This window comes from Panthera pardus, unplaced genomic scaffold (assembly GCF_024362965.1).
Source record: "Panthera pardus isolate Hobbes unplaced genomic scaffold, ASM2436296v1 HiC_scaffold_24, whole genome shotgun sequence".
NCBI lineage: Eukaryota > Metazoa > Chordata > Mammalia > Carnivora > Felidae > Panthera > Panthera pardus.
Window position 1 is genome coordinate 51,380,382 of NW_026526810.1, and position 27,961 is coordinate 51,408,342.

General features: G+C 37.6%; 1 protein-coding gene across 2 annotated transcripts in view; it reads left to right on the forward strand.

Annotated features, from left to right (window-relative positions):
• Nucleotides 1-27,961, forward strand: part of SPG11 (SPG11 vesicle trafficking associated, spatacsin) — an 86,617-nt gene that overhangs the window by 11,069 nt on the left and 47,587 nt on the right. For both annotated transcript variants that reach the window (XM_053889104.1, XM_053889105.1), the window contains 11 exons: nt 2,401-2,538; nt 2,726-3,174; nt 4,457-4,602; nt 14,862-14,994; nt 20,269-20,424; nt 20,838-21,013; nt 23,315-23,491; nt 24,334-24,405; nt 24,691-24,818; nt 25,121-25,296; nt 26,190-26,403. In XM_053889104.1, the coding sequence (XP_053745079.1) occupies nt 2,401-2,538; nt 2,726-3,174; nt 4,457-4,602; nt 14,862-14,994; nt 20,269-20,424; nt 20,838-21,013; nt 23,315-23,491; nt 24,334-24,405; nt 24,691-24,818; nt 25,121-25,296; nt 26,190-26,403 (1,965 nt within the window). The remainder of the gene's footprint in view (nt 1-2,400; nt 2,539-2,725; nt 3,175-4,456; nt 4,603-14,861; nt 14,995-20,268; nt 20,425-20,837; nt 21,014-23,314; nt 23,492-24,333; nt 24,406-24,690; nt 24,819-25,120; nt 25,297-26,189; nt 26,404-27,961) is intronic.

Here is a 27,961-nt window from a genome sequence, read left to right on the forward strand (position 1 = left end):
TTTACTCCCTCCCACTCCTCTCCCTTCTCAGCATAGATTCTGTGACTCATCATTTCAATCACTTTTTTTTGCTTGTGCCCTAAACTCTTGCTCCTCTCTGTGGTAGCACTTGGTCTGACAAAATCTTTTTTTTTTTTTTCTTTTTTCTTTTTCACTCTGCCTTTTCTGCCCCTGCCCCCAAGCAACCAGGCACTTGTGAGAAAACCACAAAGGAAAATCGATACCACTGTGAGTTCACATTTGCTACCTTCAACTGGTCTTCAACTGGTATTGTCTGGAAATTTTACAATGATTTTTCATGAGCCCATTTTTTTATAACAGTGTTTTTAAACCTCCATTTTCCCCAAACCTCTGCTCATCTCTTTATCCCCAAGTCTTCTTAGGTAACTTTATCTCCTACTCTATAGTGGAAGTAGAATCCATCTAATGAGAACTCCCTCAGTTTCTCACATTAAGTTACAAACCTACTTTCCTGTGCCCATCTCCTCATCTTCCCTCCTATTAAAACAGATTCCCCTCCTTCCATGAAGGCCTCTGTGCTCTGTGCTCCAGATCCCATTCTTTTCCTTCCTTCTTAGGGACCATTTTCCATTTGCTTTCTTTATTTCTCCAACCTCTTTCTTTTTTTTTTGTTTTTTTGTTTCGTTTTTGAGAGAGAGAACATGAGCAGGGGAAAAGAGAGAGGGTGAGGGGAGAGAGAGAGAATCTCAAGCAAGCTGCACACTGCTAGCACAGAGCCCGATGTGGGGCTCTAACCCATGAACCATTAGATCATGACCTGAGCTGAAATCAAGAGTCGGACGCTTAACCAACTGAACCACCCAGGTGCCCCTCCAAACTCTTTTAAGCATTAGATCCATATCTAATTAGTCACCAGATCCTAATCATTCTACCTCCTAAGTGTTTTTTGAATCTGTCTACTACTCTAAACTCCTTTGTTATCATTCTCACCCATGTCACTGTCATCACTTACCTGAACTAAGGTAAGGTAATGGTTTGTAATTGGTCTCCCCATGTCTGCTCTTACCCCATCAACTTCATGCTCTGTGAAGTAGCCAGAGTGATGTGTTAAAATGCATATCTTCTCAGAGAAACAGCCAGATATGAACACCTGGGGACAAGGTATCCACCTTTCATTTGGGGGGATGGGAAACTGCCTTCTCCATGCATCATCTTTTCTCCCTGTCCCCTGCCTTTTCTAGCTTTTTAAAAATCAATCCTTGATACATGTATGTTAACATATTATCTTCAAATTGTTGAAAGGGTTAATAGCAGTATAAGTGCTCAAGGTTTAAGTGCCACTCTTTCTCCTCCAGCTACTCTTCTATATCTGATCATATTGCTTTTCTTATTTAAAACCCTTACTTAGCTTCCCTACCCCACAAGATAAAACTAAAAATCCTTAGTAGCCCATAGAGTCTTGCACCATCTGTCTCCTGCCAACCTCTCCAGTCTCATCTCAGGCCACCTTGCTTCTCATTCACTATGCTTTAGCTACCTTTGCCTTTTTTTGTTTCTCAAAACACAAAGAAAAACCCTCTTTCTGCAAATACTCTTCCACCTACACCTGCACTTACATTTTGTCTTTCTAGTTGGTATGCATTCCCCTGATCTCAGCCTAAATCTTACTTTGTGGTGACAGTATTGTGAACGGTTAAAAGCCTGGGCTTTATGGTCACATTGACCTGGTTACAGTTCCACTGTTTCTCTGGGCCTTTGTTTCCATATCTATAAAATGGGGGTATGTTTACCTCATAGGGTTTTTGAAAGGCTTAGTTTATATAAAGTTTTATGGGCACTTGGGTGACTCAGTTAAATGTCTTCACGGCTTCTGGGCTCAAGCCCCATGTTGGGCTCTATGCTGACAGCTCAGAGCCTGGAGCCTGCTTTGGATTCTGTGTCTCCTTCTCCCTCTGCCCCTCCCCCCTCGCACTCTGTCTCTCTCTCTTTCTCTCTCTCTCTCAAAAATAAATAAACAAAATGTTTTAAAGTTTTAATCACAACATCTGCATTATCATAAATAAGTGTTCTTATTTCTTTATAAAGCTAACTGCCCATAAATGTCCAATTCTTTTTTCTTGATTGAGATATAATCAGCATGCAACATTGTATTAGTTTCAGGTGTACAACATAATGATTCAATATATGTATATGTTGTGAAGTGAGCACCACAATAAATCTAGTTAACTTCCATTACCACACATGGTTGCAAATGGGTCAAATTCTTAGGGCTGACTTTATCATTCTGCTATAAACAATGGAGAGAAGGAGTCCTGTTCAAAAAACCTGTCTATACTGTTCCTTCTATGTGACACCCCCTTCCCCTCAATATTTAACAGTAGTAACACAGATTTGGATTCAATCATCATTGTTGACCATGGCTATCATTTTAAAATGTAGGCAACACCCAGGACACCTACTATGTGAAAGAACTCAAGAAGACATGCCTGTTGAAGGCCCTAAGGGGATAGATGAAGATGATCCTGTTAATTCTGACTACAACATGAAACTGACCAAGTTTTCCTTTCAAGTTGATAGGTACAGAAACTTCCCTCTTGGGTTTACTTTATTCCTTTTTTTTTTTTTTTTTTGGTCATACTCTACCTTTTTACTAAAGGGCTTTACAGAAGTAAACACTTTTTATTTTAATGCATCTTCTTCATGATATAGTGTTTTATGTAGTGCCTTTCACTGTAACAGGTGTGAGTTCTACCCTATCTTCCAGGTCTTGGAAAGCCCAGCTATCATCATTGAATGAAACAATAAAGAGTTCCAACCTGGAGGTTTCCTATTGTGCTCCGTGGTTCCAGAATATTTTGCATTTGGAGTCTCCTGAATCTGGTAACCCCAGTACCAGTATGCCAGGCTGGGCCTTCATTCCACCAGCCATAATGCACAACCAGTATAATTTTCCACAGAAAGATCATGCCAAGACCAGGGATCCAGGAAGATCATGGAAAATAATGCACATTCATGAACAAGAGGAACCTATTGAGCTTAAATGTATGTCTGTGACAGGATTCAGTGCACTGTTTACTTGGGCAGTGGAAAGGATGGGCTGCACCATTGTCCTTTGGGATTTGGAGACCCAGGGCCTGCAGTGCTTTTCCCTTGGCCAAAAGTGTATTCCTATAGACAGTTGTGGAGACCAACAACTCTGCCTTGTTTTGACAGGTGAGAATAACTCGTGTTAGATTGAAACCCATTGCTAAGAGGTGTGCTTGCTTTCTTTTTTTTAAAAATTTTTTAACGTTTATTTGTTTTTGAGAGAGAGCGAGTGAGCATGAGCGGGGGAGGGGCAGAGAGAGTGGGAAACACAGAATCTGAAGCAGGCTCCCGGCTCTGAGCTGTCAGCACAGAGTCCGATGCGGGGCTTGAACCCATGAACTACAAGATTATGACCTGAGCCGAAGTTGGACGCTCAACCGACTGAGCCACCCAGGCGCCCTGAGAGGTGTGCTTTCTTAACATATTTTACTTCTGCTCAGGTGATGTTAGTGCCTACACTGTCCTCTAAGTGGTAGTCTTTCATGGGGAAACTTGGTGTTACTCTTGGTACTGTTGTCTCATCTATTTGATTTTTAATTAAGGTTATTTTTGCTCAGCTCAATGCTCTGACGCTAAAGTCAGAGAAGTGTCAGAGTAGTAAAGGTTGGTTTTATCCCAGGGAGTCTCCTCTTGACTTGTCTGTGCAAGCAACAGTAGTAAGCTGGCTGCTTCTGGGCCATATGTATGTGCACCGCAGATTCATTCTATTGGGCTTGCACTATCTAGGCTTTTAAAGAAGACTGTATTATAAACATATAAAATTAGAGGATTTCTAGCTGTTATTGAAAAATTATTAGATCTGGCAACACTAGCCCTGCATTCCTCCATAGTAATTTATGGGTTGAAGCTGAATTTTGGTTCTCTTAGATGGGCTGTTTTCTTGTTAGTTTTTTCTTGTACTTGTCTCACTACCCGTTTGATATTTCTCAGTCAGCAGTTATGCCATAACCTCCTACAAAGCTATTGAGTGATGCAATTGAACTATGTGTGTTTTTTTTTTTTTTAATACCCCATATTTGGAAATCCTATATTTCTGTGTGTCAAGAGCGTGCTATTGGTTTTACCTTAGTGAATCGGATATATGACATCTCTGTAAATAGTTAAAAATTCCAGGCATTGATTGTGTGGATAATGTAAAGGAGAAAAGTGAGATTTAGTATTATTTCATAGGATGTGTTGTTCTTACGAGAATTTTCCCTGTGGTCCATTGTTGAAAAAATAAAACTCTTTTTTAAAAACATTAAAAAATCATGATGGATTAATCATGGTCATAGTAGTACCTGGTGCCAAATACATATATTTGTAATTATAGCACTGAAGTATTGCATAATTAGAAGTTAATGCATGTCATAAACCTAAAACCTAAATCCTGATAATTTATTTAAGGTAACTTTTATTTTTCCTGCAGAAAATGGACTCTCTCTGATTTTGTTTGGACTGACTCAGGAGGAGTTTTTAAATAGACTAATGATCCATGGAAGCGCCAGTACTGTGGACTCTCTTTGCCATCTCAATGGTTGGGAGAGATGCTCAATCCCCATCCATGCACTGGAGGTAACAATATTAAATGTCCACATGACTTTGCTTGATTATTTTCTGTCATAGACTCTTACTTGACTGAAGATTTGGGAGAATTCATTTAACCTAGCAGCAAAAAGAGCTATAGTCTTTACCCAACCATTTGCTTAGTTCTGGTTATTTCAATACACTAATTCTGCTTAGGAATTCTGCTTACCCTTTTTGGTCTTAAAAGATAAAAAATTATAGTAAAAACTAAAAAAGAAAAAGTTGCAAAAAATGAAGGCAACAATAAGATGGTAAGACTAAATGAAGTAGAAGCAAGCTATGGAAATCACAAACAAAAGTGACCTTTTATCTCTACCTTATGGTCCCTACTCTTCTAATCAAACTATGGAAGCAGCATAACCTGAAAAATTTGTATAGCATTTTGTAGTTCACACTTTTTTATATGCATTATCTAGTTTTGTCTTAAAATAACATGAGATGATTTGGGTAGTCTTTTTTTTTTTTTTTTTTTTTGTAAGTTTATTATTTATTTTGAGAGAGAGAGAGAGACAGACACCGGAGGAGGAGGGGAGAGAATCCTAAGCAGGCTCTGTGCTGTAAGCATGGAGCCCAATGTGGGACTTGAACTCATGAACTGAGAGATCATGACCTGAACCGAAATCAGAGTCCGGGGCTAAACTGAGCCACCCAGGTGCCCCTGGATAGTTTTTATTCATTTCATTTTACAGATGAAAAACCTTAGGCTCAGAATGGTTGAGTGAGTGGCCCATAGCAATACTAACAAGAACTGGAGCTAGAATCAAAGTCAAGGTACTTTTCTGTACATCACACAGACCCCAAAAGTTAATAATGTTGTATGTGAGTTTGTATTTTTAATGACAGCTTTATTAAAGTATAACACACATACCATAAAATTCACCCATCTAAGGAGTACAGTCCACTGATTTTTAGTGTATTCAGGGTTGTACAACTATCACTGTTATGTAATTCCAAACATTTTCATTACTTCAAAAAGAAACTCGGTCCATTAGCAGTCATTTACCAGTTCTCATGGCTGCTAAGTCCCAAACAATGATATGCCTTCTGTCTCTGGATTTGCCTATTCTGGACATTTCCTATACATGGAAATATAAAATATGTAGCCTTTTATGACTGGCTTCTTTCACATAGCATATTTTCAAGGGTCATCAATGTTGTAGCATATATCAGTACTTCTTTTTTTGTATGGCTGAATAATATTCCATTATATGGATGTACCACATTTTGTTTATCCATTCATCAGTTGATGGACATTGGGTTGTTTCCACTTTTTAGCTATTGTAAGTAATCCTGTGAACACTGGTGTACAAGTTTTGTGTCATATGTTTTCATTTCTCTTGGATATACACCTAGCAGTGGAATTACTGGGTCATTTAACTTTTTGAACCACAAAATTGTTTTTCACAGCAGCTGCACTATTTTACATTCCCACCAGCAGTGTGTGACGAGGGTTCCAAGAGCTCCACATCCTCACCAACACTTGTTATTGTCCACCTTTTATTATAACCATCCTAGTAGTTGTAAAGTCAAAATTAAGTCATTGTGTTGTTTTTTTTTTTTAAGTAAGCTCTATGCTCACTGTGGGGCTTGAATCCATGACCCCAAAATTGAGAGTCACCTGCTCTACCTACTGAGCCAGCCAGGGACCCCTCATTGTGGTTTTGATTTGCATTTTCTCAATGAGTAATGATGTTGAACATGTTTTCATTTGCTTATTGTCCATTTGTGTATGTCTTTGGAGAAATGTCTATTTAAAGCTTTGTCCATTTAAAAATTTTTTTCTGTCGTTGAGTTCTAAAATTTCTTTATATTTTCTGGGTACTGGAATCTGATGACTTTTAAATATTTTCTCCCATTCTGTGGGTTTTCTTTTTACCTTCTCGATGATGTCCTTTGAAATACAAAGGTTTTGAATTTTGATAGTCAATTTACTTTTTTTAATCTCTAGTGCTTTTGGTTCATATCTAAGAAATCATTGCCTAAACTGAGGCAATGGGGTTTTACAAGAGTTTTATCGTTTTAGCTCTTACGTTTAGGTCTGTGATGCATTGTGATTAATTTTTGTATTAGCAAGGGATTCAGTTTCATTCTTTTGTATGTGGATACTCATTTCTTCCAGCACCATTTGTTGAAGAACTTATTTTTATACACTACAAAATATCATTGAGAAAATTTGAGTAATGGGGAAAAAAAGAAAATTTGTCACCTATAAATCCATTATCCAGAAGTAATCATACTTATTTCCTTGTGGTTATTTTTCTTAAATATTAATGTTAATAATGTGTAATTTCATTAATATTCTTATCAACCCTGAAGGTAAATACTGTTATTAATCCCATTTTATTCATGAGGGAACACAGACATGTTAGGAAATCTAATTCAGATATACGTGAATAGTGTTTTCCGATATTACATGAATGGTGATAGTTAGCCAGGATTTGAACCTAGGCAGCATGACTGCTGAGCCTCTGTCCTTATATAGTGTTCATGCCTATGTGTGACTTTAATTAGGATTGCATGGTATGTAAGAGATCACAACTAACACCACAGAAATACAGACAGTTATAAGAGAATATTATGAAAAATCATATGCCAACAAATTGGGCACTCTGGAACAAATGGATCAATTCCTAGAAACATATAATAAAGGATTGCATGGTAAATGGAGCATTGTCTTGGCCTTAGTCTCACTCCATATACAAATGAGTAAATATATATGATTTTAGTGATAACAACAACAATAATAAAGCAAATATCTTGTACCCACCATCCCAGCAAGAACTGGATTAACATTCTTTTTTTTTTTTTTTTTTTAATTTTTTTTTAACATTTATTTATTTTTTGAGAGACAGAGATGGAGCATGAGCAGGGGAGGTACAGAGAGAGGGGGAGACACAGAATTGGAAGTAGGCTTCAGGCTCTGAGCTGTCAGCACCGAACCAGACATGGGGCTCGAACTCACGAAGCGTGAGGTCATGACCTGAGGCGAAGCCGGTCGCTTAACCGACTGAGCCACCCAGGCGCCCCTGGATTAACATTCTTGAATGTGTGCCCCTCTCCATCCTATTCTCTTACCTCACTCAGTGTCAGAGTTAACTACAATTCTGAAAATTTTAACCATGCCCTTGCTTTTCTTTATCTTACTCCACATAAATACATCTTCAAATAATGCTATTTAGTTATGGCTATTGTTGAATTTTGCATATAGTGGTACCATGGTATATATTCTTTTGGGACTGTTTTTTTTAACACTAAACATAATATTTTGTGATTCATCCAGTGTTAGTTTGTATAACTGTAATTTATTCAGTTTCACTCCCATATAGGATCCTATTGTATCAATACATCTTTACTTATCCACCTTTAGGTTTTTTCCAGTTGTTTTCTATTATGGACAAGTCACTATAAGCAGTACACATCTACTGTAGCGCGTGTGCAAGAGTTTCTCCTTGGTGGTAGTAGAAATGCTGGGTCGTGGGACACGTGCATCTTTAACTTTACTAAGTAAACACTCTAGTTTTCCAAAGTTGGTTTATCAGTTTATGTTCTCACCAGCAATGTATGTTAGTTCTTGTTGTATGTCTTTTCCAACCCTTGGCATTTGTAGATTTTTCAAATTTTGCCAACCTGGTATTACAATGGGTTTTAATTTGCATTTCCCTGATGATTCAGGTTGATAAATATATGACATTTGGATTTCTTTTGTAAAGTGACTGTTCAAGTCTTTTGTCTATTGTCTCTTGGGGCGTTTGTCTTTTTCTTACTGGTTTGTAGTTTGTATGTCGGATATATTCTAGATACTAATCTTTTTTTCTAAGTGGGGTGAATATATTCTAATGCGTGGCTTGACTTTTTATGTTCTGTGTGGGGTCTTTAATGTAGTTCTAAATTTTAGTGTATTTTTATTAATCAGTCTTTTTTGCATGTAATTTGTGCCTTCTCCTATCCTGAAGTCATAAAGATGTTTTTGTATTTTTTCCTAAGTGTTAAAATTATGATTTTTGGGGCGCCTGGGTGGCTCTGTCAGTTAGGTGGCCGACTTCGGCTCAGGTCATGATCTCGCGGTCCGTGAGTTCAAGCCCCGCGTCGGGCTCTGTGCTGACAGCTCAGAGCCTGGAGCCTGTTTCAGATTCTGTGTCTCCCTCTCTCTGACCCTCCCCCATTCATGCTCTGTCTCTCTCTGTCTCAAAAATAAATAAAAACTTAAAAAAAAAAATTAAAACACTTTAAAAAAAATTATGATTTTCACATTTAAGTCCTTTATCATTTGGAACTTGTATTTATTCATGGTGTGAGGTGGGGACCTATTTCTACCCCCTGTGTATTGATAACCATTTGTCTCAGAACCATTTTTTTTCTAAACTCCTTCCTTTTACCACTACCCAAAATCTCTGTGTGTCAGGTCTCCATATATGCATGAGTTTGTTTCTGGGGTCTATTTTGTTACATTGGTCTTTGCCTATCCGGGGCCAATTCTACCTAGTCTTAATTGTAAATCCCTCACTTTATTATTTTTCAGGATGTATTCATTATTCTTTCTTCCTTAACCCTCTTCCATCTGTTAGGATCAGCTTGTCAAGTTTCATGAAAAACTGTTAAGATTTTTATGAGAATTAGGTTAAATCTGTATATCAAGTTGGGAAGAATTGACATCTTTAGGATATTTAATATTCCTATCCATAAACATAGTCTCTTTTCCCATTTTTTCATGTCTTTATTAATGTCTTTCAATGAAACATTATCATTTGTGCAATTTTTCCATTAAGAGCTTGACATCTTTTGTTAGCTTTATTTTTGGTCTGGATGTATTTATATTTAAATTTATGTGTATACATATGTAAATACTGTATGTTTAAATGTAGTATATCTTTACATATATTTAAAAACTTTTATATATTGATATTGTAAATGGTATATTTTTAAGTTATATTTTGTTACCAGTATAAAGAAATACATTGAGTTTTTATATGTTAATTTTTCTTTATTTCTGTACCTTTTATGTTACTTGGAGAAAATCAATATGTTTCCAATTTCCATGACTTACAGGAAATAGGTGAGAGTGCAGAGATTTCCATAATTTTCATTAATATAGTGTTTTTTTTCAAGTTTTTATTTAAATCTTTTTATTTATATGTTAACACATATGGTAAAGTTGGTTTCTGGTATAGAATTTAGTGATTCATCACTGAGGTATAACACCCAGTGCGCATCCCAGCAAGTGCCCTCCTTAATACCCATCACCCATTTAACCCGTTCCCACTCACCTCCCTCCATCAAACCTCAGTTTGTGTTCTATTGTTAGAGTCTCTTGTGGTTTGTTTCCCTCTCTCCTCTTCCCTCCCCCTTCCTGTATGTTCATGTATTTTGTTTAAGTTCCACATAAGAGTGAAATCTTGGTATTGTCTTTCTTTGACTTATTTTGCTTAGCATAATACACTATAGCTCCATCCACATAGTTGCAAATGGCAAGATTTCATTCTTTTTGATTGCTGAGTAATACTCCATTGTGTGTGTGTGTGTGTGTGTGTGTGTGTGTGTGTGTGTGTGTGTGTATGCCACATCTTCTTTATCCATTCATCAGTTAGTGGACATTTGGGCTCTTTCCGTAGTTTGGCTATTGTTGATGATGCTGCTATAAACAGTGGGGTGCATGTGCCCTTTCAAATCTGTATTTTTGTATCCTTTGGGTAAATAGTGTAATTGCTGGGTTGTAGGGTAGTTCTGTTTTTAACTTTTTGAGGAACCTCCATACTATTCTCCAGAGTGGCTGCACCAGTTTGCATTCCCACCTACAGTGTAAGAAGGTTCTCCTTTCTCCACATCCTTGCCAACAACAACAGATGTTGTTTCCTGTGTTGTTAATGTTAGCCATTCTGACAGGTGTGAGGTGGTATCTCATTGTGGGTTTGATTTGTATTTCCCTGATGAGTGATGTTGAGCATCTTTTCATGTGTCTGTTAGCCATCTGTATGTCTTCTTTGGAAAAATGTCTGTTCATATCTTCTCATTTCTTAACTGGTAGATACTGAGTTTTGTATCCAGTGAATTTGCTAAGTTTTCTTATCCTAATAATTTGTTAGATTTTATTGAACTTTTTATATACTTAGCTACAATAACATCAGAATAATACAGTTTTGTTTCTTCTCTTCAAATCCTTATTCTTCTAACTTTTTTTCCTTATTTTGTTGCTGGGACCTCTAGCATAGTATCACTCAGAAGTAACAGTGGGCATCCTTATTTATTCCTGATTTTAAAAAAGAATACCTGTAATATCTATCCATATTGATATACATGAGTCTGTGCACACTCATGTATATCAAGAAAACCTTTATAAGATTGACTTTTCTTTTTTTCCTATGAGTTTTTTTTTTTTTTTAAGTTTGTTTATTTTGAGAGAGACTGAGACAGCGTGAGTTGGGGGGGTGCAGCGAGAGAGGGAGACAGAGAATCTTTGCACTGATGGTGTAGAGCTGGACACAGGGCTGAAATCCACCAAACCATGAGATCATGACCTGAGCTGAAACCAAGAGTTTGACGTTTAACTGACTAAGCCACCCAGGCACCCCAGGTGTTGTTTTGTTTTTTAAATCATGAATGGGTATTGAAATTTTATTGAATACTTGTTCTGAATCTCTTGATATAATCATATGAGTCATCCCCTTTCATTTACTGTAATAAACTACATTAATCAATTTTACTTTTATTGTGAAATATAACATGTATAAAAAAGTATACAGAATACACATACAGTTTAACAAATAATTACAAAGCAAAAAGTCTTGTAACCACCACCAAGTTCAAAAGATAGAACATCACTAGCGCTGTAGAAGCTCCCGTGACCTCTAGTAGCTTGGATATTAAATATTAAGTTTATGTTCTTTTAGAAGATATTCTAGGAAATGTACATATTTACATGATCAAAACTAAAGTTAGTAACTTTACCCTTCTTGATAATACAGGTCCGTTGAATGCTTTAATTTTATTTACTTTTTCTCCCTACTTAAGTTACTATTGTTTTTATTTTTTTAAACCAAAGTAGACATCATTATTATGTATTTAGGTTCATTTCTTTAAAAAAAATTTTTTTTAATGTTTATTTATTTTTGAGAGAGAGAGAGAAAGAGCATGAGTGGGGAAGGAACAGAGAAAGAGGGAGACACAGAATCTGAAGCAGGCTCCAGGCTCTGAGCTGTCCGCACAGAGCCCAACAAGGGGCTCGAACTCAAAAACCGTGAGATCATGCCCTGAGCCGAAGTCAGACGTTTAACTGACTGCACCAAACAGGTGCTCTTCAAAGTTCTCTTTTTGCACAGATATGATATATTTTCTTTGCTCTTCATTTCTTCTCCCATTTTAGGCCTTCACTCTGCCTGGAGTGTATCATTAAGAATCTCTTTTAGTGAGGATCTGACTGGTGCTGAATTCTCCGTTTTTATCTAACTAATAACATCTGTTTTGCTGTCATTTTTGGAAGATATTTTTGGAAGGTGTGGAATTCTAGGTAGGCAGTTTTCCTTCAGAACATTCCTGCTCACTTTGTCCTATATTCTGGATTCCATTGTCATTGAGAAATCAGTTTCTTTGAGGATAGTTTATTTTCTCCCTTCAGGCTACTTTTGTGATCTTTTTGTTTTTAGTGTTCTGCAGTTTGACCAATTTTATGTCTCACTAATGAATCATAGTCTTTAATTGGAAAAATACTGGTCTATCTGATACAAATTCTTTAAAATTTGTTGAGACTTCCTTTCTAGCCTAGTAAGTACTCAGTTTTCATAACTGTTCCATGTACTTGAACATTGAATGTGCATTTTACCCCCACATCCTGTGACATCACAGTGTAGTTCAATCAAAAGTAATTATAATTTGCATACTTTCTTCAATTTCTCTTTTACCTTTATGAGTGTTTATTACATTGTGGATAATTTCTTTATATCTCCCAGCTCACCAATTTTCTTTTCAGCTGTGTCTAATCTGTTCTAAACACATCCTTCGAGTATCTAATTTCATTTTTTATTTTTTTATTTCTAGAATTACTATTTGGTCATTGTTTTAAAATATGTTATTTAGAGAATTTTCAAATTTACAGAAAAATTGAAAAAAATAGTAAAATGAGCATCCATTTACCCTTCATCATTCACCAGCTGTTAACATTTTGCCACATATGTCTTGACTGGTTGTGTACTTTTTATTTTTGCCAAACTATTTAAAAGTTACTAACTTTGTAACTTTTTAAGTTCTTTGGCGTATATCTTCTAAGAACAAGAATATTCTCTTATTTAATCATACACAATTCAGTTTTCCCTCCCACCACCCAGACCAAAGACAGTTTTTTATGGTCTCTCTTTGGAGGCACTTGTTTTTCTAGTCCATCCACTTTTGGAGAGTGTCATGAGCCCTAGGTTTATCCTCTTTCCCTGGATGTGTAACTTCTACCAATACCTCTCACTCAACCTGCCTGGTCTGTTACACCCAGAACTTCAAAGTTAGTCTCCAGACTAACAGCATCACCGTCACCTAGGGATTTATTGAAGTGCAAATTTTCAAGCCCTACCCCAGACTTAATGAATCAGAAACTCTGCGGGTAGGGTTTAGCAATTTACTCTGGGTCATTCTTAAGCACAGTGCTTTAGGGTAAGAGTGTCAAGCTTTCTGCAGAGAGCCAGATAGCAAGTATTTTAGGATTTGCTGGTAGGATTCTATTGCAACTACTCAGAGGTGCCATTTGTAGCCATTGACAATATGTAAATGAATGGGTGAATGGGTGTGGCTATGTTCCCATAAAACTTTAGTTACAAAAACTGGCAAGGGCTAAATTTGGTTGGTGGGTCTTAGTTGTCCAATCCCTGCTTTAGGCTGTTAGAAATTTGCAGAATTGGGGTGCCTGGGTGGCTTAGTTGGTTAAGTGTCTGACTTTGGCTCAGGTCATGATCTCAGTTTGTGAGTTCAAGCCCCACGTTGGGCTCTGTGCTGACAGCTCAGAACCTACAGCCTGCTTCAGATTCTGTGTCTCCCATTCTTTCTCTGCCTCTGCTGTGCATATGCTCTCTCTCTTTCTCAAAAATAAATAAACATTGAAAAAGAAAAAAAGAAAAAGCACACTAGCGAGAAAAAAAAGAAAAAGAAATTTGCAGAATCTTTCAGACAGCAGTTGGTTTTAGAGCATTCAGTTTTCTGGATTTGTCTTTCCCCTCATTGTTATCCCGGGAAAATTTTTTTGTTTGCATTTCAACTGAGCATTTATTTTTATTTATTTATTTTTAAAAATTTTTTTTAACGTTTATTTATTTTTGAGACAGAGACTGACAGAGCATGAACGGGGGAGGGTCAGAGAGAGGGAGACACAGAATCTGAAACAGGCTCCAGGCTCTGAGCGGTCAGCACAGAGCCCGACACAGGGCTCGAACTCACAGACCACGAGATCATGACCTGAGCTGAAGTCGGCCGCTTAACCGACTGAGCCACCCAGGCGCCCCATCAACTGAGCATTTAAATGTGTGTGTGTGTGTGTGTGTTTTAATCTGTGATTTTTAAGTGTACTGTATGGAAAGCTTCCTTAATATGCCTTATCAGAAATGGGAGTCTGTTTTTATTTTTTTAGTAAAAAAATCTTTTTATAAAGAGAGCATGAGCAGAGGAGAGGGACACACACACACACAGAGAGAGAGAGAGAGAGAGAGAGAGAGAGAGAGAGAGAGAGAGAGAATGAATGAATGTCTTAAGCAGGCTCCATGCTCAGGGCAGGGCCCGACATGGGGCTTGATCCCATCACCCTGGGATCATGGCCTGAGCTGAAATCAAGAGTTGAACCCTCAACCAACTGAGCCATCCAGGAGCCCTGGGAGTCTGTCTTTAGCCTGCTTTTTCAGTAAACTTTGTATCATGAAGTTTATATCACAAAATGCTTTAACATTTTAATTCAAATGGACTGTAAATTAACTGTAATAATAGTCCCCAAGAACCTGGCTTTGAATGGAATTAGAATTACAGATGGTAGAGCTGGAAGTGTTTTCTAATCTAACCTCCTATTTCTACCAAAGCAGAAACTGATGTTCAGCAAAGTTGGAGACTTGGGCAGATTGCATGGTTAGTCATTGTCAGAATCCTCACCAGAACCGGGGTACTGCTGCAGGGTAGAGCGCCTTGTGTCTCTTGCAGTCTCAGTACGTTAAGTTATAAAGTTAAAAAAAAAAAATCTATATCCTTAATTTTTTCCTATTGTAAGTTTTCCCGATTTTCTCCTGTTTCAGGCTGGGATAGAAAATCGTCAGCTGGACACAGTAGATTTCTTTTTGAAGAGCAAAGAAAATCTTTTGAATCCATCCTCAAAATCTTCTGTACCTGATCAGTTGGATCATTTTCCATCTCATTTATATTTAAAAAGTAAGTAGAAAAGTCTTCTGCATTTGTATTTTTCATTTTACCTTTTTAGTCATTTTCAAATTATTGTGCTTTTTGGTGACTGACTTGCCAAAAGTCAATCATGACATTTTATGTATTTCGTGGAATCTTGAGAGACTTGTAAGAATCTGTAAATGTTCTCATTCTAAGTGGATTGTTTATTGTTCATATCCTGTACTATGCTTTGTATTTTTAGTATACAAGGAAGAAATGGCCTTTCAAATTCAAGAGAATTTCATTCAAAAGAGAACAAAATTCATTTGCAAAATTGCTCACTCTTGCAACTGTCTGAGATATTTAGTGATGCCTGAGTTATGGATTAAGACTTGTTATGTATAAATTTTTCAGCTTAACTCTTCTGCTTATTTGCTGCTTTACCAACGCTTCTTTTCAAGATTTGGCTTTCGTGTTTAATAAACAGGAAACCTAGTTGTTATTCTTCAACCAGGTAGCCATGCACATCCTCTCAGAGGTACAGGGTAATAAAGTATGTTTTTCCTTACACTTACAGTTTTATAATCTTTTTTTTTTTTTTTTTTTTTTTTTTTTTTTGTCTCTTGCTGGTATAGATCTCTTTCTTGTTAATAGATCCCCTTTTAATTGTGGTGGCCTAGAATTTCATTCTGTGGGCTTTGCCATAATTTTCCCAACCATACTCCTATTAGATTTTTGATTGATTCCAATTTTTACTATTGTTGGTAGTGTGCTATAAATGCTGTGTGTGTGTGTGTGTGTGTGTGTGTGTGTGTATAATTTCACATACATACAATTACTGGGATAAATGTGTAGATGTGAAATTTCCAGGTCAAAGAGACACATGATTTATATTCTTAAATGCTTTGAGAAATTGTCCCCCAGAAAAGTTTTATCAACTTGTACTCTAGTTACATGGAGAAAACAACAGCCTGCTTTTTTTCCATCAATACAGTGTTCTCACTGACACTGTGGATTCGAAATTTTCTTTTTTAAAAAACATTTTCTTTCATCTTGCTTGCCCAGTTTGCCCTTTCCTTTTGCATTGCTAACTTTTTTTTTAATACTCCAATTTCTTTTTTTTTCCAATTTTTAATGTTTAATTTTGAGAGAAAGATAGAGTGTGAGCAGGGGAGGGGTAGAGAGACAGAGACAGAATTTGAAGCAGGCTCCAGGCTCTGAGCGGTCAGCAAGAGCCCAACGTGGGGCTTGAACAAAACAAGCAGGAAAATCATGAACTGAATTGAAATTGGACGCTTAACCACCTGAGCCATCCAGGCACCAATCTGATTTCTTTTTTTAAGTCTGCTTGAATTTATAGAAAAAGGCCTGGTTTGTGGTAAGTGGAATTCCCTCAGAATTGTCTGGTCATTATTCACTTCTACTATTTGGTCTTGGTCAGTGATTCCTCCTCCTTCCCCTCTCGCCTGCACTGCTCTGCCCTAAATGGTGGGGATGAGTCTGGAAACCAGCATGGGAATAGCTTACCAGCTGTCTCAAAGGCAATCTTAGGTTTCTCATCATGCTCATGCAATTCTGCAGGTGGGGCCAATGCTGAGATAAACAGGAATCCCTTTATTAGGGCCCGAAGCTGGCAAATGGAGGCTTCAGGAGCCTGCACTTCCTGCTTTCACCTGCATGTTTAAGAGAATGGTTTTGGAAACAGGCTGAAGTTCAAATTTTGGCTCTGCCATTTACTTACCAAATTAGCATGGGCAAATTATTTTAATCCCTCTTAACCTCAGTTTCCTCATCTATGGGAAAACGGCTACAGCACCTACCTCTCAGCATTGTTGAAAATGAAAAAAAATGAGATAGCACTTATAAAACACCAAGCCTGATACTTAGGATATAGCATAGGTGGTCAGTAAAAGGTGGTTACTAATAATACCAGTAAACAATGACTAATAGTAAGTAGAATCACTAACGTTTGCAGGTAAGACTTCATAAAATTTTTGTGAACTTTTTGAGAGGAGGATACTGGCCTTGTTTTTTGCTTGTCCAGGCAGCCCAAGATGCCCAACTTCGAGGATTGGGTGTCGGATGAGGAGAAGGTACGCATAGCTGCTAAATTCATCACTCATGCACCCCCAGGGGAATTTAATGAGGTGTTCAACAATGTCTGGCTACTACTTAATTGATGATCTCCTCAGGGAAGGGGTAGCACATGCGTTTGCCTAGAATAACATGCGTCAGTTCACACCTGTGAAGATAGAAGGTAGAAGATTGGGTCTTCATTACAGAACAGTCACCTGGGTAATAGATTTTTAGACCCAAGAAACAAAATTTTAAGTCTGATCATTTATGGAAAGAAGCAAGTGACCCCCAGCCAGAGGATGTAGATGGAAGTCTGAAGTCTTGGACAGAACCATGTGACAGTGCTTTAAGGGCCAACGTGAAAGATCTTTATTCCAGTGGCTTCTGTATGATTTATGCTAAAACTATAGACAGGCAACAGACCATTATTGTATGCATTGAAGCCATCAGTTTCAGCCTAAAAACTTCTGGAATGGTAGAGATCAGAGTGGAAGTTCACCATCACACCACCTACAGCCCAGGTGGTTGGAGTACTTAAGATTCAGGTTCACGGGGTGCCTGGGTGGTTCATTCAGTTAAGCATCCAACTCTTGATTTTGGCCCCAGTCCTGATCTCACAGTTTGTGGGTTCGAGCCCTGCATCAGGCTCTGTGCTGATGGTAGGGAGCATGCTTGGGATTCTCTCCGTCTTTCTCTGTCCCTCCCCCTGCTTTCTCTCTCTCTCTCTCTCTCTCTCTCTCTCTCTCTCTCTCTCTCTCAAAATAAACTTTAAAAAGTTTAAAAAATTTAAAAAAATCATTTTCACTATTATTAAGATGACAATGTTCAGTTGGTTAGTCATAAAGATATATAGGATTCAGTAATTGTTTCAAATGAAGTCCAGATTGCCAAGTCATTGAGCATGCGGAAAGTAATTATCATACCGCAATTAGTGAAAACTATCAAACAGTGTCAGGCACCACGTTCAAGGCCTTGTGCCAGCAGCTTCCAGTTACCCACACAGAAATCTACTGGAACAAGATACTCAGCTACAAGAGTGGCAAAGAAATGAGGAATGCTTAAAGGCCGAATGTAGGATTTTTCAGTATGTGGAGGGAAAGGATTCAACATGTGATCATATGATGAATAAGTGATTTCTAAACAAGAGTGGTGTTTTGGGGTGCCCGGCTGTCTCAGTCAGTAGAGCCTACAACTCTCGATCTTGCAGTTGTGAGTTGGAGCCCTGTGTTGAATATAGAGATTACTTAAGAATAAAAATAAAAAATTTTAAAGTGGTATTTTGCTAGGGCTTTCAAAGTTAGCAGGTTTCTAACCTTATAGAGTACTGTTGAACCTATAGCATCGTCTTGATCCTTTTGTGTTCTCTGCCTTTTAATTTGTTTTCACTATATCTACTTGTAAAAAAAATTTTTTTTTAATTCTGTCACATTTAATGATGGAGAAGGAGATCTATCCTGGAGTCATTTTACCGTTTAGAAAATTTTCCTAGCCAGGAAGCCCTGTTACTGATAAAGAAAGGTAATATGGTCGGTACTTTTCTACCCCTATCCTTCAAAGCACTTCCGGTACTTCAGTGGTTTTTACTGAGCCACCAGCAGCCAAAGAGGCTATGTTACAAACTAGCTGAATGGAAGACATGTTTATCCTTCTCCCTCTGACTGCTTTGATCATCATTTACTGCATCTCATAAATGTAGTGTTCAAAAGTTTGGATTGGGCTTTTCAGATCCTTTTCTGGGAGCAAAGGAAGTTTTCTGGAAATACCATTATAATCAGCTTCCCTGGGGAAGTTGTTTTTAAGTGCAAAGAGTTGAACCACATTCCCTGCACATTAATGTATTGGCACATGAATGTGTTTTTCTCCTCCCTCATTATCTCCTTCCCCTCTACCACCATTATACAGTTCTAGATATCTGCATTTTTTTATTTTTAAAAATTTATTCATTTTTTGAGACCCAGAGACAGAGCATGAGTGGGGAAGGCGCAGAGAGACAGGGAGACACAGGATCTGAAGCAGGCTCCAGGCTCTGAGCTGTCAGCACAGAACCCGATGCAGGACTCGAACTTATGGACTGCAAGATCATGACCTGAGCCAAAGTCAGATGCTTAACCCACTGAGCCACCCAGGCACCCTAACATCTGTGTGTTTAGATGAGTTTTACCCACTTACTGTTTTTTGTTCAAGAACTGCTGACATAATAGGGATGTAGTAGGGTATAAAACTTGAAAAATGCAGATGTTGAAGGAATAATAGTTATCTTGTGTTTTAATACTTTGTGGCAGGATTATACTATAAGCAGATGAATCAGACAACTATGTAAATCACAAACAAAAACTAAAAATGAACCAAAGTGAAAAAGGATAACGTTCCAGGCAATATCTTTCTCTTGTAACCTGTTATTTAAGGGAATGCTACTGATTTGTTCTAAATAGGATGTATAATTTGTTGCAGATTCCTCTTTCTCATTCCTGTCTGCCAAGAACTCAAATGTAACTGATATAGCAACCCTTCCCTAGTATACTGGCTGGTATATGTGTGATATCAGAATGACATAGATACGATATGACAACTGATAATGATGGATTCATTTACATTGTTTACACTTCCATGACCAGGCCTTAAGGGAAGGTCAGTTCTTAAAATAAGTAGTGTCTTCCTACCTATCTCCAAATACATGTCAAAACAGAAGGGTGTTTGTGCTTCAGCTTTGTTTTTGCTCAGTAATACAGTCAAACAAGCTTGTTTCCAAGTTACCCGTTGAGCTGTGGAAGAATTTTTATTTCAAATAAAGTATATTTGTGGGCTGCCTGGGTGGCTTAGTAGGCTGAGCATCCAACTCTTGATTTTGGCTCAGCTCATGATCCCAGCGTTGTGGGATTGAGCCCTGAGTTGAATTCTAAGCTGGGTGTGGAGCCCGCTTAGGATTCATTCTTTTCTCTCTCTCCCTCCCTCTCTCTCCCTCCCTCTCTCTCCCTCCCTCCCCATCTATCTCCTTGCCCCACCCCCCAACCCCCATCCTTCCTCTGCTGCATGAGTGCACGCACGCACTCCCTCTCAAATAAAAATAAATATATTTGTATTATGTGTCTTTCATAGTATCCATTCATACTGCACTATCCTCTATATCAGGTAGTCCAATAGACATATATCTGTTATGTTCCTAAAAAATTTTAACATATTTTTGATTATGTTAGTTTTGTTAGAAGAATACTGGTGTTCATGTTAATTTCTTTGGTTCTTTCTCAGATGTGGAAAAGCTGACACCAGCCTTGGATTTACTTTGCTCAGCAATTAGAGAAAGTGATTCTGAAACCCAAAGCAAACACTTTTCAGAACAGTTGCTTAATCTTACACTGTCTTTTCTTAACAAACAAATAAAGGAGCTTTTTCTTCACAATGAAGGTAAGATAGCAGCAAAGAGGGGTGCAACTGCCCTATCCGTGTGTCAGGACAGAGATCCCAGTGGTCCTATTGCCCGAGAAAATATAAGCCAAGAGACTGCTATTTCCTAAAGCTGAGAAGAGTCAGTGTATACAATTGATTGAGTGAAATAGGTTCCAATACTGGCCACGTTGACAGAAGGGACTAATTATTGTGAAAAGGGTTATGTTAAAACACAGAGCTACTGGTAAATACGAATAAGCTCAGATTTTTTTGTTTGAAATTTGAAAACACCGAGTTTAATTTTTCGGCATTTTTCTAGAATTCTTTATAACAGCTTAGGGTTTATTTTCTCCAGTTCTTGCTCTCTCTATATGTATATGCACACGTACATTTTTATATACATGAAATTGGCAAATTGATGTTTTCCACAGAACTAGATGAACATCTACAGCAGGGAGTGAACATTTTGACCAGCTACATTAATGAACTTCGAACCTTCATGATAAAGTTTCCTTGGAAGATAATAGATACCGTAGATGAATATGATGTAAATGAAAATGTCCCCAAAGTAAGAGAAAGCGATATATGGAAGAAACTCAGTGTTGAGGTAAATATGAGTAATTACTACTTCTTTTATTTGCCAGATTTAGAGGATCTGAGAAAACAATTTGAAAACCGGAATTTAGAATCTGTACATTTGTGATTCAGAATCTTTAGCAAGGTTTTATACATTTGGAGTTTAGGTTTTATAGATTTGGAGATCTCTGGGCATGACTTCAAATTTATGTCTACAAGCTTGTGTATTTAATTGAGAACACAGAGAGGTTCCCTCTGAATTCTTAATGCCAGATCTGCCCACTTAGATCCAGGGACAAGCACCCAACCCCAAAACTATGTGAAGTGGCACTCTTCACGATATTTCTTCAATGGCTAGGGCCTGGCACTTTGGACTTAAGCATTCTGCCTGACCTTTGGGTAAATCACATTGCTGCTGGTAGTTTGATCTTAGGAAACTTTTATTTTATGGCATTATTTCTTGGACATATACTCAGTTTGAGTCCTATCTCAGATTCCAGTTAAGATATCTTGCCAGTTAAATTTTCTAGCTCACCTGCTTGACTTTTTTTTTTTTTTTTTTTTTTAACAGTTACTTATTTTTGAGACAGAGACAGAGCATGAACGGGGGAGGGTCAGAGAGAGAGGGAGACACAGAATCCAAAACAGGCTCCAGTTGTCAGCACAGAGACCTACGCGGGGCTCGAACTCACAGACCGTGAGATCATGACCTGAGCCGAAGTCAGCCGCTTAACCGACTGAGCCACCCAGGCGCCCCTTGACTTTGTTTTTATAGAAGTTAGTACAACCAGACTGTGCTGCTGCCCTCTTTATGACTGGGGACTGGAAGAATCCCTCCACCCACCTGTCGAGTATTGGCTTTGGAAAGACAAAGACCAAAATAGCTTAACCCAGATGATCAAACTCAGTAGGGAGTGAAAGTGATAAGTTTGACATACTGTCAGGTTCGCAGGACTGCTGTTCTTGGGGTGGAGGAACAGGGAAATAGCTGGTGTGACTGCTTTTTCTGTATCTCTTATTCTCTATCCGAAAGTTAATTGATTTTCCCTCTACTGTTTTTGGCTTCTCTTTTACAGTCTCCTTTGCAGGTTTCACTTCCTATTTTTCACCCTTTAATATACTCCAAGGTACCATCCATGGTCCTCTGGTCTTTTTGCTCAAAATAATTGATTTTTAACTTTTTGAAAGGTTATAGCCTATTTTGATGAAAGCTGTGGACTCTGTCTCCAAAAATATACATGTGATTGTGTGCATGTACACATGCATACAATTTTGCATAAGTCTTCATGGGATTTACCTACTCCTTGAAAGCCCCGGGTTAAGAATGCCCCTATTTGGGCCACCTGGGTGACTCAGTTGGTAAAGTATCCAACTTCAACTCAGGTCATGATCTCCTGGTTTGTGAGTTTGAGCCTGGCATTGGGATTTGTACTAATGGTGTGGAACCTGCCTGGGATTCTTTCTCTCTCCCTCTCTCTTTGTCCCTTCCCAACTTGTGCACGTGCACTCTCTCAAAAAAAAAAAAAAAAAAAAAAAAAAAAAGTCCCTCTTCTGTCTAGGGTATAGGTCTTCAGTGTAGGTCTTTATTCCTTCTTACTAGGATTTTTGCTGTAACCTTCTAATGCCTTACTGTCTTGAGCTTGAATCCCCTGTAGTCTATTCTCCACATTGCTACCTGAACATTCTTCCTAAAATATGTATCTGGTTATGTCACCCTTAGCTTTTAAGATCTTTCAGTGTTTCCACATAAATTTTAGGATACAATCTATCTCCTACATATAACACCCTTCATGATGGAACCTCTGCTTTTCTTTCAAATCTCATCTGCTACTATGTCCAGTTTTTTCTCCAGTTAAATTGAGTAATTTGGAGTTTCCTAAAGAGTGATACTGTTTCTTGCCTTTATACCTCGGTATATATTCCCTCTTTTTGGGACACTTGTCCTGTTTCCTCAATATATGTATGTAATGCTTACTTGCCTTTTAAATTTCACCTCATTAGTCCTCTCTACTAGGAAGACTTTTCTTTTGTTGTTACCTCTTTTATTTAGATGCTCCTCTTCTGGACCCTCCTCTCTAGCACCCTGGGATACCTGCATCATTGCCTTTATCATACAAGACTATACTCAATACTTTATTTGTATATTTTCCACTAGTCTAATAGCCTGTATTTTGGTCAACTTCATCTGTCCTGTGCAAAGCACCAAATCTAGTGGTTGATTTTCAATAAAAGTCTATTAGGTGCTCAATAAATATATCAGTCCCATGTTGATAATCATAATAAGGAAATAAAAAGGAACTTAAAAGGCAAATATGTTTCCTCATTTTCTTAGGAAGTTATTGCCGATGCTATTTTGAGCAACAGAATACCAGAGGCACAGGCTTTCTTCAGGATTAACAGTCATTCTGCTCAAAGACTTGAGGAGCTGATTAGAATAGGCCTAAATTTGGTCTTTGACAATTTGAAAAAGAACAACATAAAGGAAGCCTCTGAACTTTTGAAGAACATGGTGAGTTGCATAAACTGTCTGATCTTAAAGTCTCTAATGGAAGAAACATTCTCTATATTGAATGCAATTTCTGATTGATATAAAAATTGATTTGTATTCATAGTTGTGTCAGAAACTAAGAAATTTATATAGCCTTTACTGGGAAATAGTCAGAAATGTTCTTTGGTACTGAGAACTTTTTTGAAGAAATTTTTTTATTGGGAGTTTCCATCATTTATTCTCTGTTATACTTGGCACTTTGACTAGAAGGAGACAGTGCTTTTCCTAGAAGGCTTCACACATGTCAAAGTGTGCACAGAACCTCGTTTGTTGGGAAACATTCTGGGTTGTTCGTGTGACCCCTTACGTCTCCATTTGAGCTAATGGCTTATACTTTTACTTCGTGCTCTGTGGTTTTACTTCATTTGAGAAGGGGAAGTCCCAGAGGTAGGCCTCCTGGACTAAGCTGAGACCTGGCCCTAATCTGCATGGTCGTGGCTTGTCCATGGTAACTTTCTAGAGGTACAGAGTGAAACCATGCAAGCATTGTGATTTGCATTGACTTTTGTTTTCAAGTGAATCATTATAGCAGATACCTGCAGTTTTGGTCATGGTAGCCTAGCATTACCTTAAATTGTTCTATCTGCTGCTTTTGTTCTGGCAAAATGGCTAAGGACTTTAGGGATAGGCAGTGTATACGTAAGGTAAATCTAGAGTATGAGTGTTCACAAGAGCAGAAAAGGTGTAGAATTCTAACAGGGTACATGTCTGTAATAGAGTATTTCTTTATCCAACATATATTTATGTTTAAAATAGTCCTTTTACAAAATGTAAAGGTTTTTCAATTTTTCTGTTTATTACAGGGCTTTGATGTAAAAGACCAGTTGCTCAAGATCTGCTTCTATACAACTGATAAAGATATACGGGACTTTTTGGTAGGTAAAGGTGAGGCTATGTAGTTTACATCTTCTAGTAAGCCTTGGTGAAAATTCAAAATGAATTATTTAAATATTCGACTAATGTCTAGTAAGTAAAAGTATTAGAATTCCTTTTATTTTTAATGATCATTTTGCATTTGTGGTAAAAGAAAATTTGTGTGAATATATATACACTTCAAAAATTCAAAATACAGTTCTTAAATGGCATTTAATCTTATGACATTTGTTTTGCAATTGTGATTGATTTTTGTGAGGTCATTGCTTAATTACTTTTTATTCAAGGTTGAAATTTTAAAAGAAAAAAATTATTTTTCTGAAAATGAAAAGAGAACTATAGACTTCGTGCATCAAGTTGAGAAGTTTTATTCAGGACATTTTCAAGAAAATGTGCAGATCCAGTCCTTTGCCAGGTAGTCTTATTAGCCTGCTTTCGATAATATGGAAAAAATATTGTGGACATTGTTTATAATTGTTAGTGAGCACAGGTTTTTTATGTGGAATTGAGCTTACATTCTCTATGAAGATAAAACTTGTATCATCCAGAAGGGACTCAGGGAATTTCCTCTCATTTCAATATTTGTATAATTACATACATATTTTTAAGATAATAAATACAAAAATTATAGTATTGAATTATGTGTTTCCTAAAAGAGTTGAAGTTCATGAGCAGATTTTCCCTCCAAAATTAAAAAAATTTATACCACTGTTTCAGGTATAGGATGAAGGAACAGGATTTTTTCAAGCACAAATCTGTTTTGGACTCACTCCTGAAACATGATCCTAAAGATAAATTTAACAAACAGGACCACAGAGTTGTGTTAAATTGGGCTCAGTGGTGGAATCAACTAACACAAGAATCCATCCTTCTCCCCAGGATAAGTCCAGAAGGCAAGTGTGAAAGAACCTAAAATTTAAACATATTGTATGAGAATTAAATTAGGCATTTGAATATTTTGGTGAGTCTCCATTTTGGAATTCCTTTTGGAGGAAGAATACTCAGTTACTTTAAAATGCAAGTCATTGCATGAAGACCTCTTATCTCAAGGTTTTTATTTTAATTTTTAGAGAGTGTGTGCATGAGCTGGGGAGGGGCAGAGGGGAGAGAGGGGGAGAGAGAGAGAGAATGAGAATGAGAATCTTAGGCAGGCTCCATGCTCAGCAAGGAGCCCAACATGGGGCTCAATCCCATGACTCTGGGATATCTCAAGGTTTTTGTAAGAGATTTATAATGTGACAGTGAAAGAGAAAAGCCATATGGTCTAGTGAATTGAAATTTCAAGGCTAAGAATTCTCTAGCCAGCCTCAAAGTGACATCTGTGTTTTTCCAATAGTCTTTGAGTTTCTTCTTGTGTAAACTAAGGATCTGTATCACATGAGGGCTCTGGGGAACAAGTAATAGTAGTTATGTATAGAATGTTAAATTCATGTTAACTATTACAGCCAAAGTTATTTTGTTTGTTTATTTAATTTGAGAGAGAGAGAGAGCGAGCATGAGCCAGGGAGAGGCAGAGAGAGAGGGAAAGGAAGAATCCCAAGCAGACTCTGTGCTGTTAGTGCAGAGCCCAACGTAGGACTTGATCCCATGAACCATGAGATCATGCCCTGAACCGAAATCAGAAGTCAGGCACTTAACTGACTGAGCCACCCATGTGCCCCCAAAGTTTTTATTTATATTAAGAAAAGAAAAGGGAAGAAGAATCTATTAAGTTAATTATTGTTGAGTTTTGTGTCAATAATCATAATTCATTGCTGTTTTAAAATGTATTTTATTCTTAATGCAGAGTACAAATCATATTCTCCCGAAGCCCTCTGGAGATACCTCACAGCTCGCCATGATTGGTCAAGCATTATCTTGTGGATTGGAGAATTTCAGACCCAGAACAGTTGTGCTTCACTTCAGCAGAACAGATGGCCCCTTCTGACTGTTGATGTTATTGATCAGAATACTTGCTGCAACAACTACATGAGGAATGAAATTTTAGATAAGCTGGCCAGGTATTGTAACTGGAGATGAATACAAGGAAGGGCAATAAAAAACTAATGGTGTAAATTTTGCTCTGAAATGCCATAAATCCAATGCAATGTTGTTTCATAGTATTTTAAAATTATAGTGTTACCATATATTGAGGTTTTAAAATCACATGCATTTTGGAGTGCCTGGGTGGCTCAGTTGAGTGTCTAACTCTTGATTTTGGCTCAGGTCATGATCTATCTAATGGTTTGTGAGATATTGAGCCCCATGTCAGGCTTCATGCTGTCAGTGCAGAGCCTGTTTGGAATTCTCTCTCTCTCCCTCTCTTTCTCTGCCTCTCCCCTGCTCATGCTTGCTCTCTCTCTCTCTCTCTCTCTCTCAAAATAAATAATTTAAAAAAAAATATTTAAAATCACATGCATTTAACACCATGTGTTAGTGAATAGGTTCTCACACTGTAGCTGACATGGTCAGCTGTCATTGGAGCTACAAGGACCAAGTGGCAAGAGCTGAGAAGAGGATGCCTTAATGTCATGTAATGTCTCCTACTCTTCTCATTACTGTCACTGCACCTGTGTGCTGCCTGTGGATTTTAACTAAAGAGGACTGTTCAGTTAAGAAATTAGTGAGGGGGAGGGGTGCATCCGATTTTGGCTCACGTCATGATCTCACAGTTGGTGAATTCCAGCCCTGCATCGGGCTCTGTGTGGACAGCTCAGAGCCTGAAGCCTGCTTTGGGTTCTGTGTCTCCCTCTTTCTCTGCCTCTACCTCGTTTGCGTTCTGTCTCTCTCTCTCTCAAAAATAAACATTAAGAAAATAATTTTAAAAAATTTAAAAAAAATCAGTGAGGGGATGCCTGGGTGGCTTAGTTAAGTGTCCAACTCTTCATTTCAGTTGAGGTTATGATCTCGTGGTTCGTGAGTTCAAGCCCTGCATCAGTCTCTGTGCTGATGGTGCAGAGCCTGTTTGGGATTCTCTCTCTCTCTCTCTCTCTCTGTCTCTCTCTGCCCTGCACTCTCTCTGTCTCTCTCTCCCTCTCAAAATAAATAAACTTAAAAAAAGAAAAAAATTAGTGAAGGGTCAGTAGCTCTTGAAGTGATGTGAAGACTTTAAATTTTTAATTAATTGCTAAAAACAATTCTGTTAGATTGAACCATGTGAACTTGCCGTTTGTGTGGGTCAAAAATGGTTGAATATCAGCAATTTCACAGGCTAAACCTATCTTCCTAAGGCTATAAAAATAATATGATGAGACAATAACATATATATTAATTTTTAAGTTTCTGAAGCATATTCCTCATGTATTTATTTTATTTTATATTTATGCTTATTAGGGAAGTGTAGCTGTATTGTCCTAATCAATTTGAAGATGTGGAGAGTGAAATCTAGAGAAGTTAGGAGCTTTGCCCAAGCCAGTTACTTACAGGCTTCAATTCTTTTACCTCTGACTTTCTATTTGCTGTTCCTTCTATTGCACTAAATCCTTTCCTTATTTACTAAAAGTAAAATTGCATATAACTAGCATGGTTGTCAAATATTTGGCTTAATATTTATTTATTTAAAAAGCTAGTATGTGTGTG